A 15,291-nucleotide genomic window follows, 5' to 3' on the forward strand; every position below is an offset into this window, starting at 1 on the left:
GGTGTGATGGAGGGGATGGGAATGGGATGGAAGGGACATGGATGGGATGGACACAGCGGGGATAGAGGTGTGATGGAGGGAATGGGAACGGGATGGAAGGGATAGGGTTGAGATGAACACAGTGGGGATAGAGGTGTGATGGAGGGGGTGGGATGGAAGGGACATGGATGGGATGGACACAGCGGAGATAGAGGTGTGATGGAGGGGATGGGAATGGGATGGAAGGGACATGGATGGGATGGACACAGCGGGGATAGAGGTGTGATGGAGGGGATGGGAATGGGATGGGATGGACACAGTGGGGATAGAGGTGTGATGGAGGAGATGGGAATGGGATGGAAGGGACAGGGTTGAGATGGACACAGTGGGGATAGAGGTGTGATGGAGGGGGTGGGAATGGGATGGGATGGACACAGTGGGGATAAAGATGTGATGGAGGGGATGGGAATGGGATGAAAGGGACGGGTTTGAGATGGACACAGTGGGGCTAGAGACACGATGGAATGGGAATGGGATGGAAGGAACAGGCATGGGATGGACACACTGGGGACAGAGATGTGGTGGAGGGAATGGGATGGAACAGGGAAGAGCATGAGGAGAACAGGTATGGGACAGGATAGGATGGACACAGTAGGAATGGAAGGGACAGAGATGGGATAGAACGGATGGGGATGCAAGAGGCAGGGTAAAGATGGAGGGGATTGGGATAGGATGGAGGGGACAGCAATGGGATGGGATGGAGGGCATAGGGATGGGATGGAAGGGATACACAAGCGATGGACGGAATGGGAACTGGATGGAAGGGACAGGAATGAGCATGAGGAGAAGAGGGATGGGACGGGATAGGATGGATACATCCTATCCATAGGGATGGAGGGCACAGGGATGGAATGGCAGTGGAATGGATGGGATAGAGAGCAGAAGACAGGGATGGGCATGGATGGGATGTGATGGGCTGGAAGGGGCAGGGATGCGATGGCGATGGAAGGGGCACGGTGGCATCGTCCCGGTGTGACCCTCGCCCTGCCCCTGTCCCCTGCCCCAGCCGGGGGAGCCAACGGCGGAGCCCCCCTGCAGTTACTTGTCCATCGAGGAGTGCATGGACGAGATGTTCTTCATGGCGCCCGACGACACCGACTCGGACGAGACCTTCCTGAGTGCCCACGATGACCTCAGCCCCTTGCGGGCAGCGCTGGAGCCCCCGGGGAGCCCGGTACCGGGTGATGGGGACCCCACTGCGGCACCGGGAGCGGGGCCGGACGCCTCGGATGAGGACATCGAAGAGGCCGGAACCGACCCCGCTCCCAGCGCCCCGGGGGAGCCTGGGGAAGGGGAACCGCAACCGGTGCCTCCATCCCCGCTTCCCTCCGGTGCCGCCGAGGGCAGCGCGGGGCCGAGCCGCCCGGAGCCGCCGGTGCTGCCCGAACCCGCGGCCGGGCTCCGCTTGGCCACCCGCGCCGCGCCGGTGCTGCAGGCGCGCTCCGTGCCCGTCGTGCCCCCCAAGCCGCAGTTTGCTACGGTCCCGTCGGAGGAGGAGGACGAGGAGGAAGCGGCACCGCCGGAAGGGCCGCCCCTTGCCCGCGGCCCCGCGCTGAGGCGGGCGGGCTGGCGGGCCCGGGGGAGCGTGTCCCTGGATGCGGAGCTGCCGCCGGGCCGGGCCCCGGTGCGCCGGATCCAGACGTACGGCGGCGAGGAGCCGGTGACCGCCGGCCCGGCCGCGGCCCTGCCCGCGCACAGGGCCCCGCTGCGGCCGCTGTCCCTGGACGCGGGGGGGAGCCGGGCGGGCCCGCGGAGGGCGGTGGGGCCCGGGGCCGAGGGGCAATAAAGGCGCTGGGCTTTGTCTACCGCTGCGGCCTCCTTCAGCACAACATGGCGGCGGCCGCGCCGGCTTCCAGCCACCGTGGGGCTGTGGGTCCCCGCGGGGCTCCGAGGGCCGGGCCGGGGACAGGGCGCGGAAGAAGGGGGCCTAACCTCGGGGGGTCGATACCGGGAGCAGCGCCGGTTCGCCCGGGCTGGGCACGGGGCCTTGCGAGGGGTGCCCGGCTCCAAGATGGCGCTGCCCTCACTCAAGATGGCGGCTGGTGGGGGGGAGCCGCTGAGCTTCGCCGTCTAAGATGGCGCCCGCCGCGGCCGCGCGCGCTGAGATGGCGCCGTGCCCGGCCCCAAGATGGCGGCCGCCCTGCGCCCCGGCCCAAGATGGCGGCGGAGGAGGTGTGAAGGGGGCGGGCACCGGCTCCGCTTCCGCCCGGGCCCGTGATGGCGGCGCGGCGGCACCGTGCGCATGTGCGGGGCTCCATGGCGAGACAAGGGGCCGAGCGCGCGCAGGGCGGCCCGGCGCGGACAGGTACCGGGGGCGGCGGGCGAGGGGCGCCGAGACCCGGCCGGGACCGCGCCGGGGGCGGGAGGGGCAGGCCCGGGCCGACACCGCCCTCCCCGCCCGCGGAGCCGCGGGGCCAGGCCCGGCCGCGGGGAACTGGGCCCAGCCGCGGCCCAGCGCTGCCGCCGGGGCGCGTCCCCCCCCGCCCCGCTCCGTGCTCCGGGTCCCGCCGCCCCCCCTCGGGCCCTGTCATCTTCCCCCGTGCTCCCCCCGCGCCTGTCACCGCCGCCGCTGCTCCCCCGGCCCTGACACCCGGGTCTGTGCCCGGACCCGCTCGGGGAGCACCGAGCGCAGGGCCCGGGGGGTGCCGCGGGGCTCAACCCGCGGGGGGCGCGGTGCGGAACCCCCCCACACACACATCGCGGGACCCCCGCTCCCGGCGCCGCAACCGGGACAAAGGAACGGGGGTCGCGGCGGGGCGGAACCGGGGCCCGAGGGCGCGGGGGTACCGGTGACAGCGGGAGGAGGAGGAGGAGGAGGAGGAGGATGGGGGGGAAGGGACGGCCCCGGCTGAGCCCCCCCTGCCCCTGCCCCTGCAGGGCTGTGAAGCCGGAGCCTCCTCTGCGTCTGCCCCGCGGATGCCCGTCGGAGCGGAGCGATGAAGGGGTGAGATGGGGCCCGGGGTGCGGCTGTGCATGGGGTGGGATGGGGGGTCCCCAATAATGGGTTAGGGGGGATCCCCAGTGATGGGCTATGGGGGTCCTCAGTGATGGGCTGTGGGGTCCTCAATAATGGGTTATGGAGGTCCCCAGTAATGGGCTGTGGGGTCCTCAGTGATGGGTTATGGAGGTCCCCAGTAATGGGCTGTGGGGTCCTCAATAATGGGTTAGGGGGGATGCCCAGTGATGGGTTATGGGGATCCCCAGTAATGGGCTGTGGGGTCCTCAATAATGGGTTAGGGGTGATCCCCAGTGGTGGGCTCTGGGGTTCCCAATAATGGGCTATGGAGGTCCCCAGTAACAGGTTAATGGGGTCTCCAATAATGGTTATGGAGGATCCCCAGTGATGGGTTATGGGGGTCCCCAGCAGTGGGCTATGGGATCCTCAATAATGGGTTATGGAGGATCCCCAGTGATGGGCTGTGGGGTCCCCAATAATGGGCTATGGGGGGTCCCCAGTAATGGGCTATGGGGGGGTCTCCAGCAATGGCCTGTGGGGTCCCCAATAATGGGTTATGGAGGATTCCCAGTAATGGGCTATGGGGGTCCGCAATAATAGATTATGGAGGATCCCCAGTGATGGGCAGTGGGGTCCCCAATAATGGGCTATGGGGGGGTCCCCAGCAATGGCTTGTGGGGTCCCCAATAATGGGTTATGGAGGATCCCCAGTGATGGGCTATGGGGGTCCTCAGTAATGGGTTATGGAGGATCCCCAGTGATGGGCTATGGGGGTCCCCAGTGATGGGCTATTGGGTCCCCAATAATGGGTTATGGAGGATCCCCAGTGATGGGCTATGGGGGTCCCCAGTGATGGGCTATGGGGGATCCCCAGCGGTGGGCTATTGGGTCCCCAATAATGGGCTGCGGGGGGTCCCCAGCAATGGGCTGTGGGGTCCCCGACCCATTGCTCCTCTCCTTGCAGGCAGCAGAAAGCAGCCGAGACAGAAGAGGGGACAGTGCAGATCCAGGAAGGTGAGTGGGGACCCCCTCTGGGCTATGGGGGGGTTTGGGGCTGCGGCTGCCCCAGTTTAGCCCTGGCCATGCCCAGTTTAGCACTGGTAAGAAGGGGCTGGAGGCGCTTAAAACCAGGCCCTGCCCTTGTCTGTGCTAGAGAAGGGGACAGCGCTGAGCCCCTCAGCATCACAGGGACCTTTTGCCTTGGCCCCTTTCCCTATTATGGGGCAGAATCATGGAATGATTCGGGATAAAGGGACCTTAAAGCTGCTCCAGCTCCAACCCCTGTCACCTCCCACTGGAGCAGCTTGCTCCAAGCCCCTGTGTCCAACCTGGCCTTGAGCATCCCCATCCCTTGGATACCCTGTACCAGTGCCTCCCTAAACCTCCTTCTTGCCTTAAGGTGCAGTGGCCACAGGGGAGGATCCCACCAGCGTCGCCATTGCCAGCATCCAGTCTGCAGCCACCTTCCCCGACCCCAACATCAAGTATGTGTTTCGCACGGAGAACGGCGGCACGCAGGTACCGGCACCGGGAGCACCGGTGGGGTGGGGTGGGGTGCAATGGGTTCGGTGGCACGGACCGGTCCCTGCAGCTCCATACTCTCCATAGGTGATGTACAGGGTGATCCAAGTGGCTGACGGGCAGCTGGACGGGCAGACGGAGGGCACCAGTGCCATCAGCGGCTACCCCGCCACCCAGTCCATGACACAGGTGGGTGCCGGTGGTGGGGAGCGCGGTGAGGAGCATCTCCGGTGCCTTGTGCCACCGCGGCACCGCTGTGGTTCCCCCCTCTCCCCCTGCAGGCCGTCATCCAGGGCGCCTTCACCAGTGAGGATGCGGTGGAGACGGAGGCCACGGCCACCGAGACCCATTACACCTACTTCCCCACCACGGCCGTGGCCGACACCAGCACCTCGGCCGGCGCGGGTACCACGGCCACCGCTGTTGTCACCACGCAGAACTCGGAGGCCCTCCTAGGGCAGCCAACCCCTACGGGTACGGTGTGGGGTGTGTATGGGGGGGGGTTTTGGCCCGTTTTGGGGGGGTCTTTGCCTCACCCTGTGGTGTTTTGGCTCCTTTAGGGCAGTTCTTTGTGATGATGTCGCCGCAGGAGGTGCTGCAGGGGGGCCCGCAGAGGTCCATTGCCCCCCGTGCACACCCCTACTCCCCGTGAGTACCGGATCCCCCCCATTTTGATGCTTCCTGGATCCCCTGGCACGTGGCTATGGGATGCTCCGGTGCTTACGGAGCGGGCTGGATCACCCCGATCCATCCCCCCATGCCGGCATGGGGAGGGCTGGGATGGAGCCGGATCCTCACCGGGATCACCAGGACCGACGCCGCCGGTGTTCCCCCAGGAAGTCGGAGGCACCGCGAGCAACCCGGGATGAGAAGCGCCGGGCACAGCACAACGAAGGTACCGGCAATGGGATCGGGGGAGCATCCCATGTCCAGTGTGGGATCCGGTGCGGGATAACCGCCAGCCATTGGGTTACCGCTGCCGGCTCCCAGTTCCTGGATGGAAAAGCTCTTAAGGAAACACCCCAAAGCTCTCGTTAACACTTTTGGGGAGCCCTGAGGACACCCTAAAAGATGCTGATTTGACCCAAACCAGGCCCATTCAGCCCCCCCCTTGGGGACTGGGTCAAGCACAACAGGGAACAATGACCCCCAGCCCATCCGGGGGGGGGCTGGTTTGGGGATGGAGGGATGGGGGGGTGTCTCAGGGCTCTGCTGCCCCCCCAACCCCTCTGTGCCCCCCCCCCGGTAGTGGAGCGCCGGCGCAGGGACAAGATCAACAACTGGATCGTGCAGCTCTCCAAGATCATCCCTGACTGCTCCATGGAGAACACCAAGTCCGGGCAGGTCAGGACCCCCCCCCCAAGCAGTGCTGTGGGGCTCGGGGGGGAGTATTATGGGATGCTGGTGTCCCCCCATTCACCCCCATATATCCCAATCCCCAGAGCAAGGGGGGGATCCTGTCCAAAGCCTGCGACTACATCCAGGAGCTGCGGCAGAGCAACCATCGCCTCTCCGAGGAGCTGCAGGGCCTTGACCAGCTCCAGATGGACAACGAGGTCTTGCGGCAGCAGGTGAGGAATTGGGGGGGACACACATGGATTTAGGTCCCTTTACCCACAATGGGGAGGGGGGGGGTGTCCATGCTTGCGCTGACCCCCCCCTTTCCCATGGGTACCCCCATCCTGGTGCCAGGTTGAGGACCTGAAGAACAAGAACCTGATCCTGCGGGCGCAGCTCCGCCAGCACGGGGTCGAGATCGTCATCAAGAACGACACCCACTGACGGGACAGCGGGGACGGGGTGGGGGGGGCACGGGGGACACCCCCCCCCTCGCGACCCACAACTCCCCCCCCTCCCCCAAATAACCCCAAACACCCCCCCCTCCCCCCCAAGCGTGACATGAGGACCCCCCCTTTGGTTTGTGTTCCCCTGTGCCCCCCCCATAAACTTCATGTGCCCCCACCCCCCCACCCCCGCGCTTCGTGCACACGCTCTCGGCCAGGCGGGCGCCGCCCCCCCCCCCCCCAAAACCCCTTCCCCTCCCCCCCCCCAAGCACTGCCTGCCCCCCCCTCCCCCCCCGCCTGCGCCCGTGATGTCCCCGCCCCCCCCTCCCCCCATGGGACACCCCCTCCCGGGGTGGTGTTGGGGGTCCCCGGGGTCCGTGTGTCCCCCCCCCCCCCCCCCCGCACTGCTGCGGCTGCCCCGCCCCCACCCCTTCCCCCCCCCCCCACCCGGGGCCAGACGGGTTTTTTTTTAAAACTCTGAATTTAACGAAAAAAACAAAACAAAAAAAAAACCCAACAAAAAAAGGCAAAAAAGAAATAAAAATAGTGATTTGTTTTTCCAGAGCCCGCCGCTCATTCCCCCCCCCCCCCAGCACCCATCAGAGGCACCCATGGAGCCCTCCATAGCACCCATGGGCACGGGGGGACCCCCAATCCCCTCCTGCACCCCACAAACCCCGTCCCCCAGGGGTACCGGACGGTGCTGGAATGGGGGGGGGGGGGCACCGGGAGCACCGGGAGGCGCTCGGGGGCTGAAGAGGCCGCAGGCCCCGTCGCTATGGCAACGGCCGGGTTCCCCGCCTGAGGGCCGGCGCGACGGACGCAACGCGCGCCCATTGGGCAGAAGTTAAAGAGCGCTCTCTGATTGGCCAGCAGGCTTTGCTCCGCCCAACCCTTCTTCACACCTGTCTCTAGCACCGACTCTTCGTCCAACCCAATCGCATCAGCGCTGAGGGGCCGAGCCTGCCGGTCATTGGTTGTGGGGCGCGTCCGCTCTTGGCGCTGACAGGCGGCGCAGCCAATGGCTGGTGGGTTATGGGGCGGTGCTCCGCAGCACCTGGTGGAGGGGCGGCACCCGGTTAGTCCAGCCCCTCCGGGGGGGCGGGGCCCACCTGGGCGGGGCGGGGCCGCACCTGGCGCGGGCGCGGCGGCGGCGATGGCGGCAGCGGCGGGGGGCGGCCCCGGGCCCTGGCTCCTGCTCCTCGGGGCGGCCGGTGAGTGCCGGCGGGGACCACGAGGTGTCCGGACAATGGCCCCGGTGCCCAGGGCCTCCGGTACCGGTGGTATTGGGGGGGGTTGCCCGGTACTGGAGGGGTTGCCCGGTACCGGTGGTCCGGGGCTTTGGGGGGGGGGGGGTCCGGGGCCTGGTGCTGCCGCCCACCGCGATAACGGGGTCTTGGTGACCCTGCGGAGCCCTCCCGCCCCGGTGGAGCCCCGTTAGGGCGCGGGGGCACGGCGGGCTCGGCGGCACCGCCTCGTTGTTTATGGTTTGTGGTTGGGTTTATGGGCCATAAAGAACTTTGTTACCGGTAACCCTGGGGCGGGGGGGGGCACCAGCACCGGGTAAAGCCCCAAAGGAACCGGGCGAGGGCTGAGGCGGTGCCGTTCCCAGCGGCAGGCGGGGGCTCGGGATACCGGAGGGTTCGGGGTAGCGGCGGGGATTCGCTGTACTGGGGGGTTCGCGGTACCGGGGTATCGCGGGTACTGGGGGGTTCGCGGTACCGGGAGTTCGGGGTAGCGGGGGGTTTGTGGGTACCGGAGGGTTCGTGGTATTGGGGGTACCGGGGGGGTTCGTGGTATCGGGAGCTCGGGGTAGCGGGGGGGGGTTCGCGTTATCGGGGGTATCGGGGTACCGGGGGGTTCGCGTTATCGGGGGTATCGTGGGTACCGGGGGTTCGCGTTATCGGGGGTATCGTGGGTACCGAGGGGGTTCGCGTTATCGGGGGTATCGTGGGTACCGGGGGGTTCGCGTTATCGGGGGTATCGGGGGTACCGGGGGGTTCGCGTTATCGGGGGTATCGTGGGTACCGGGGGGGTTCTCGTTATCGGGGGTATCGGGGGGTTCGCGTTATCGGGGGTATCGAGGGGTACCGGAGTGATCGCGGTATCGTGGGTACCGGGGGGTTCGCGTTATCGGGGGTATCGTGGGTACCGGGGGTTCTCTGAACCGTGGGTTCGGGGTACCACGGTACCGGAGAGTTCAAGTTATTGCGATACCGGGGGCTCTGCGGATCAAGCTTTCAGTGCCCCGAGAGAGTCGCGGTACCGGGGGTTTGGGGGTATCGCGATAGCGGATGGCTCTCGGTATCACGGTACCGGGGGCTCAGGGTCTCTGTATAGGGGGGGTTCGCGGTACGGGGGGCATGGGGGTACCGAGGCCCTTGGTGGAGCCGCTGACGGAGGGTGTGGATCCGGCCGCACTTCCCGGGGCCGGAAACCCGGCGCGGACAAACATCCCGGCCGGGATCGGGGCTCTTCCTGCTGCCGCCGGTGCGGGGGGGGGACCGGGACCGGGGCTCCAAAGGGTTTCGGGGTGCGGGGCCGTGACCTCCGGTGCCTTTTCCTGCCCCTTTGTGCGGGTCCGATCCCGGAGCCGCTCGGGGTTAACGCGATGGCGGCGGCGGTGGAGCCGGCGGTGATCCCATGGGATGGCCTCTGCCTGCTCCTTGTGGCCCGAATCCACCTGAATTCACCCCAAACCCTTCCCGGGGCCGCGCTTCCAGACTTTTCCATCCGATGGCGTTCCCTTGGTGTCGAGCAGCGCTTTCTGCTTGGAGCCACCAAACACCCATTTCCTCCTTGTTTCACCCCAAAAATCACTCCTCCCGCCCCATTTCCCTGTGCCCGTGGGGTGGGGCAGGGGCCACGTGTGTCCAGGCGTGTTCCGTGTAGCGTGTTCCGTGTAGCGTGTTCCGTGTGCGTGTCCGAGCGCCCCGAAACCGGGCACACCCGGACGGGATTTTCCAGCTCCCGGAGCCCGTATCCCAGCGGGGTGTTGGTGTCACCCGGTCCTGGTGACCGTCACCGCCGCCTCGGGGCTCTGCTCCCCCCTTCCTGCATCCCATTGGATTCCGGAGCCGGGTCCTTGTCCCTCCGCAGTGTCGCTGGTGGGAACCCAAGTCATCTACGAGACCAAAGAAGTGCCTGAGAACGAGGGTGAGTGCCCCCCATCCCCGTTACCCCAGTGCAGCACCGCGGTTTCCCGGTGGCACCGGTTGGCGACGCCGCTTTCCCTATCCGGTAGCCGCCGAGATCCCCTGTGCCGCCTATGAGTTCGGGTTGAAGAACCCCCGCATCGAGTGGAAGTTCCAGAAGGGATCCTCGCTTGTGCTCGTCTATTGTGGGGGGGAATTGACGGGTACATCCATATGGAACCCCCATTCCCCTTTTCCCTGTGTCCATCCAGCCCCATTCCCAACCCCATTCCCTCTCTCCCAGAGCCATACAAGGACCGGATCCGTTTCTCCCCCACCACCATCACCTTCCTCACGGTGACGCGGGCGGATACGGGCAAGTACATCTGCGAGGTGGTGTGGGACGGCAGCAAGATTGCCAAGTCCGAGGTGAACCTCATTGTCCAAGGTGCGCCCATTCCCCCCCATCCCACCCCATCCCTGTCCCCGCTATGGTGTGGGGCCGGTCCTGACCCCCTTTCTGGCCCCATATCCCCCAGTGCCGCCCTCCAAGCCCGTTGCCCACGTCCCCACGTCGGCCACCATCGGCAGTAGGATCGTGCTGCGCTGCACCGAGACGGACGGCTCGCCCCCCCCCACCTTCCGCTGGTACAAGGATGGGATGCTGCTTCCCACCGATCCCAAATCCAGCCCCAGCTTCCGGAATTCCTCCTACAGCCTGGATACTGCTACGGGAGAGCTGGTGAGTGTGGGGGGGTGTGTATGGGGGGGGGGTCTGAACATGGGGATCCCATTCCCTGCATCCCGTGCTCACATCCCGGCCCCCATCCAGGTTTTCCAGCCCCTCGGCAGCTCCGACAGTGGGGATTACTCCTGCGAGGCCAGCAACAACGTGGGATCTGCCCAGAGATCCGATGCGATCCGTATGGAAGCCAGTAAGGACCAGTCACAGGTTATGGGGGGCAACCAGCAGTTAATGGTGTCCAATGAGCGTTAACGATCCCATTGGCATTTCCAAGAGCCAGGAAAAGGGGAAAAGTGCCCCTAGGGATACCTAAAGCTGGGTTTGGCTGCCGGATCTACCCGGATCCTGGCCCTCACTGGTGCTGGGCTCATACTGGGGCTGCTCCAGGCTCTCTTCCTGCTTTTCCACACTGGGATTGGCCGCTCTCATCCATCCCCATCCCTCCATCCCTTTGCCAGGTGAGGTCAACGTGGGCGGCATCGTGGCCGCGGTCGTGGTGCTGCTGATGGTGCTGGCGCTCGTGGCCTTCGGCATCTGGTTTGCCTACAGCCGGGGCTTCTTCAGCAGTGAGTCCTGGGGCCCGTGTCCCCCATGTGTCCCCCCCATGTTCCTGTGCGTCCCCCTCCCCATGATGTCCCCCTCCCCATGGTGTTCCCCCCCATGATGCCCCCCCCATGATGCCCCCCCCATGATGCCCCCCCCCACGATGTCCCCCATGACGCCCCCTCCATGATGTCCCCCCATGCCCCCGCCCCCCCCCACCGCCCCCCCACAATGCCCCCCACATGCCCCCCCCACGATGCCCCCAATGTCCCCCTCTGCCCCCCCACGATGTCCCCCCCCGATGCCCCCCCCCCGATGCCCCCCCCCCGATGCCCCCCCATGATGTCCCCCCGTGGTGCCCCCCCCATGATGCCTCCCCAAGATGCCCCCCACGATGCCCCACCCTGATGTCCCCCCCACGATGCCCTCCCCACGATGCCCCCCCACGATGCTCCCCCACGATGTCCCCCCCACGATGCCCCCCCAATGTCCCTCCTACGATGCCCCCCCACGATGCCCCGATGTTCCCCCTCCAATGCCCCCCACGACGCCCCCAACACCCCCCCATGACGCCCCCAATGATCCCCCCCACGATGCCCCCCCCCGATGTCCCCCCACGATGCCCCCCCCACGCTGCCCCCCCACGATGCCCCCCCCATGCTGCCCCCCCACGATGCCCCCCCCATGCTGCCCCCCCCACGTTGCCCCCCCCACGATGCCCCCCTCTAACTCCAGCTCTTTCTTCCATTCCAGAGAGGAAAGAGTAAGTGAAGCCGCTGCTGCCTCCTGCTCCTCTCGCACCGGGCTTGGGAAGGGCCTCGGGAGGCGCCGGGTGCTGGGGGGGGGCACGGGGTTGGGGGGTCCTGGTCCCGCTCCCATCTCCCCCTTCCCTGCTCTTCCTGCAGCGGCACCGGCAAGAAGGTGATTTACAGCCAGCCCTCGCACCGCAGCCAGGTGAGGCCCGGCCCTGCCGCTGTCCCCATTCCCTGTCCCTGCCATTCCCTGTCCCTGTTCCCTATCCCTGTGCCCTATCCCTGCCATTCCTTGTCCCTATTCCCTGTCCCTGTTCCCTATCCCTGCCATTCCCTGTTTGTGTTCCCTATCCCCATTCCTTATCCCCACCATTCCCTGTCCCCATTTCCTATCCCCACCATTCCCTGTCCCCATTCCCTATCCCCACCATTTCCTGTCCCCATTCCCTATCCCCATGCCCTATCCCTGCCATTCCCTGTCCCTGTTTCCTATCCCCGTGCCCTATCCCTGCCATTCCCTGTCTCTGTTCCCTATCCCCATTCCCTGTCCCTGCCATTCCCTGTTCCTGTTCCCTATCCCCACCATTCCCTGTCTCTGTTTCCTGTCCCCATTCCCTACCCCAGCCATTCCCTATCCCCGTTCCCTATCCCTGCCATTCCTTGTCCCTGTTCCCTGTCCCTGTCCCCTATCCCTGCCATTCCCTGTTCGTGTTCCCTATCCCCATTCCTTATCCCCACCATTCCCTGTCCCCATTCCCTATCCCCACCATTCCCTGTCCCCATTCCCTATCCCCACCATTCCCCGTCCCCATTCCCTATCCCCACCATTCCCTGTCCCCATTCCCTATCCCCGTGCCCTATCCCTGCCATTCCCTGTCTCTGTTTCCTGTCCCCATTCCCTACCCCCGCCATTCCCTATCCCTGTGCCCTATCCCTGCCATTCCCTGTTCCTGTTCCCTATCCCTGTGCCCTATCCCTGCCATTCCCTGTCCCTGTTCCCTATCCCCATTCCTTATCCCCGTTCCCTATCCCTGCCATTCCCTGTCCCTGTTCCCTATCCCTGTTCCCTATCCCTGCCATTCCCTGTCTCTGTTCCCTATCCCCACCATTCCCTATCCCCACCATTCCCTATCCCCATTCCCTGTCCCTGCCATTCCCTGTCCCTGTTCCCTGTCCCCATTCCCTGTCCCTGTTCCCTATCCCTGTGCCCTATCCCTGCCATTCCCTGTCTCTGTTCCCTGTCCCCGTTCCCTGTCCCCATCCCCGGTGTTGTGGTTTAAGCCCAGCCGGTAACTCAGAGCCACGCGTTTCCCATCATTCCCCATCCCGGTGTTCCCCGTCCCCATCCCTGCCATTCCCCATCCCCACCATTCCCTATCCCTGTCTCCAACCCTGGCATTCCTTGTTGCCAGTGTTCCCTGTCCCCATCCTTGGTATTCTCTGTCCTCATCCCCTTCATTCCCTGTCTTCAACCCCACTGTTCCCTGTCCCCATCCCTGGCACTCCCCATCCCCGGCATTCCCTGACCTCACTGTTCCCCATCCCCAGCATTCCCTGGGCCCATCCTTGGTATCTTTGTCCTCATCCCCTTCATTCCCCGTCCCCAACCCCACTGTTCCCTGTCCTCATCCCCGGCATTCCCCAGCCCTGGCATTCCCTATTCCCAGTATTCCCCATCTTCCCCATCCCCAGCATTCTCCATCCCTGGTGTTCCCGTTCCCCATCCCCATCCCCATCATTCCCTATCCCCATCCTTGGTATTCTCTGTCCACATCCCCTTCATTCCCTGTTCTCTACCCCACTGTTCCCTGTTGCTGTCCCCAGCATTCCCCATCTTCCCCATCCCCAGTGTTCTCCATTCCTGCTGTTCCCATTCCCCATCCCCGTCATTCCCTGTCCTCATCCCTGTCATTCCCTATCCGTATCCTTGGTATTCTCTATCCACATTCCATTCATTCCCCATCCTCAACCCCACTGTTCCCTGCCCCAGCCCCAGCATTCCCCATCATTCCCTGTTCCCAGTATTCCCCAGTGTTCTCCATCTCTGGTGTTCCCATTCCCCATCCCCAGCATTCCCCATCCCCAGCATTCCCTGTCCCCATCCCTGCCATTCCCTATCCCCATCCTTGGTATTCTCTATCCACATTCCCTTCATTCCCCATCCTCAACCCCACTGTTCCCTGTTGCTGTCCCCAGCATTCCCCTTCCCCATCATTCCTTGTTCCCAGTATTCCCCAGTGTTCTCCATCCCTGGTGTTCCCATTCCCCATCCGCATCATTCCTTGTTCCCAGTATTCCCCAGTGTTCTCCATCCCTGGTGTTCCCATTCCCCATCCGCATCATTCCTTGTTCCCAGTATTCCCCAGTGTTCTCCATCCCTGGTGTTCCCGTTCCCCATCCCCATCATTCCCCATCCAGCAAACCCAGCTGGACCAGTTGGGTACCCCCATCCCCACAGGGAGAGTTCAAGCAGACGTCATCCTTCCTGGTGTGACCCCCCCCAGCTGCGCCCATCCCAGTGTTCCCAGTGTCCCCCCAATGGGACCATGGCGCCACCGGGATTTCACCGCTCCTCGGGATGCTGCAGCTTCACCGGTGCCTTTGGGGCAGCTCCACGTGGATTTGGGGGGCAGGGGGGGTTGGTTTTATGTCCCCCACTTTGTCCCTGTGGGGACATCACCGTGTCCCCTGCTTGGGGACAGGGCTGGGGGGTGGGAATGTGTCCCCCCCCATTGCTCCCAGTTATCCCCTTGGACTGGGAGGGGGGGGCTGGAAATAAACCAAACCTGTGTCCTTGGATTGGGGCCTGTCCCTTGGGGGGGGCACTGCTTATGGGGGGGTCACACACAGGAGATGGGGACACACAGGAGATGGGGACACACAGGAGATGGGGACACACAGGAGATGGGGACACACAGGAGATGGGGGGACACACAGGAGATGGGGAACACAGGGAATGGGGACACACAGGAGATGGGGGACACACAGGAGATGGGGGCACAGGAGATGGGGACACACAGGAGATGGGGACACACAGGAGATGGGGACAGGAGATGGGGACACACAGGAATGGGGACAGGAGATGGGACACACAGGAGATGGGGACACACAGGAGATGGGGACACACACAGGAGATGGGGACACACAGGAGATGGGGACCCAATGGGGACACAGGAGATGGGGGACACACACAGGAGATGGGGACACACACAGGAGATGGGGACACACAGGAGATGGGGACACACAGGAGATGGGACACACAGGAGATGGGGACACACAGGAGATGGGGACACACAGGAGATGGGGACACACAGGAGATGGGGACACACAGGAGATGGGGACACACAGGAGATGGGGGACACACACAGGAGATGGGGACACACACAGGAGATGGGGACACACAGGAGATGGGGACACACAGGAGATGGGGACACACAGGAGATGGGGACACACAGGAGGATGGGGACACACAGGAGATGGGGACACACACAGGAGATGGGGACACACACAGGAGATGGGGAACACACAGGAGATGGGGACACACAGGAGATGGGGGGACACACAGGAGGTGGGGACACACAGGAGATGGGGACACACAGGAGATGGGGACACAGGAGATGGGGACACACAGGAGATGGGGACACACACAGGAGATGGGGGGACACAGGAGATGTGGACACACAGGAGATGGGGACACACAGGAGATGGGGACACACAGGAGATGGGGACACACACAGGAGATGGGGGGACACACAGGAGATGGGGACACACAGGAGATGGGGACACACACAGGAGATGGGGACACACAGGCCCGTC

The 15,291-nt window shown here is 64.7% G+C and overlaps 2 protein-coding genes across 4 annotated transcripts; both read left to right on the plus strand.

Moving 5' to 3' along the window:
* The first annotated feature begins 2,227 nt into the window (after positions 1-2,227).
* Positions 2,228-6,363, plus strand: USF1 (upstream transcription factor 1). 3 transcript variants are annotated; one of them, XM_061359667.1, is made up of 11 exons: positions 2,228-2,344; positions 2,917-2,983; positions 3,960-4,009; positions 4,395-4,513; positions 4,604-4,705; positions 4,798-4,990; positions 5,077-5,164; positions 5,290-5,411; positions 5,766-5,860; positions 5,959-6,087; positions 6,209-6,363. In XM_061359667.1, exons 2-11 carry the CDS (start codon positions 2,976-2,978, stop codon positions 6,296-6,298), a joined length of 996 nt encoding a protein of 331 aa, XP_061215651.1. In that variant the 5' UTR covers positions 2,228-2,344; positions 2,917-2,975; the 3' UTR covers positions 6,299-6,363. The 3 variants fall into 3 exon arrangements, with proteins under 3 accessions (XP_061215651.1, XP_061215652.1, XP_061215653.1); XM_061359668.1 differs by having other exon boundaries at positions 4,401-4,513; XM_061359669.1 differs by having other exon boundaries at positions 5,353-5,411; positions 6,209-6,362.
* Positions 6,364-7,429: 1,066 nt separating this feature from the next.
* Positions 7,430-13,969, plus strand: F11R (F11 receptor). The gene is made up of 10 exons (XM_061359671.1): positions 7,430-7,515; positions 9,401-9,457; positions 9,546-9,659; positions 9,740-9,883; positions 9,975-10,177; positions 10,268-10,370; positions 10,639-10,743; positions 11,477-11,486; positions 11,629-11,677; positions 13,934-13,969. The coding sequence occupies exons 1-10, from the start codon at positions 7,458-7,460 to the stop codon at positions 13,967-13,969; spliced, it is 879 nt and encodes a 292-aa protein (XP_061215655.1). The 5' UTR covers positions 7,430-7,457.
* The last annotated feature ends 1,322 nt before the right edge of the window (positions 13,970-15,291 follow it).

This window comes from Neopsephotus bourkii, unplaced genomic scaffold, assembly GCF_033783945.1.
Source record: "Neopsephotus bourkii isolate Nb327-2 ecotype Australia unplaced genomic scaffold, CSIRO-AGI_Nbou_v1 NB_989, whole genome shotgun sequence".
Classification (NCBI taxonomy): domain Eukaryota; kingdom Metazoa; phylum Chordata; class Aves; order Psittaciformes; family Psittacidae; genus Neopsephotus; species Neopsephotus bourkii.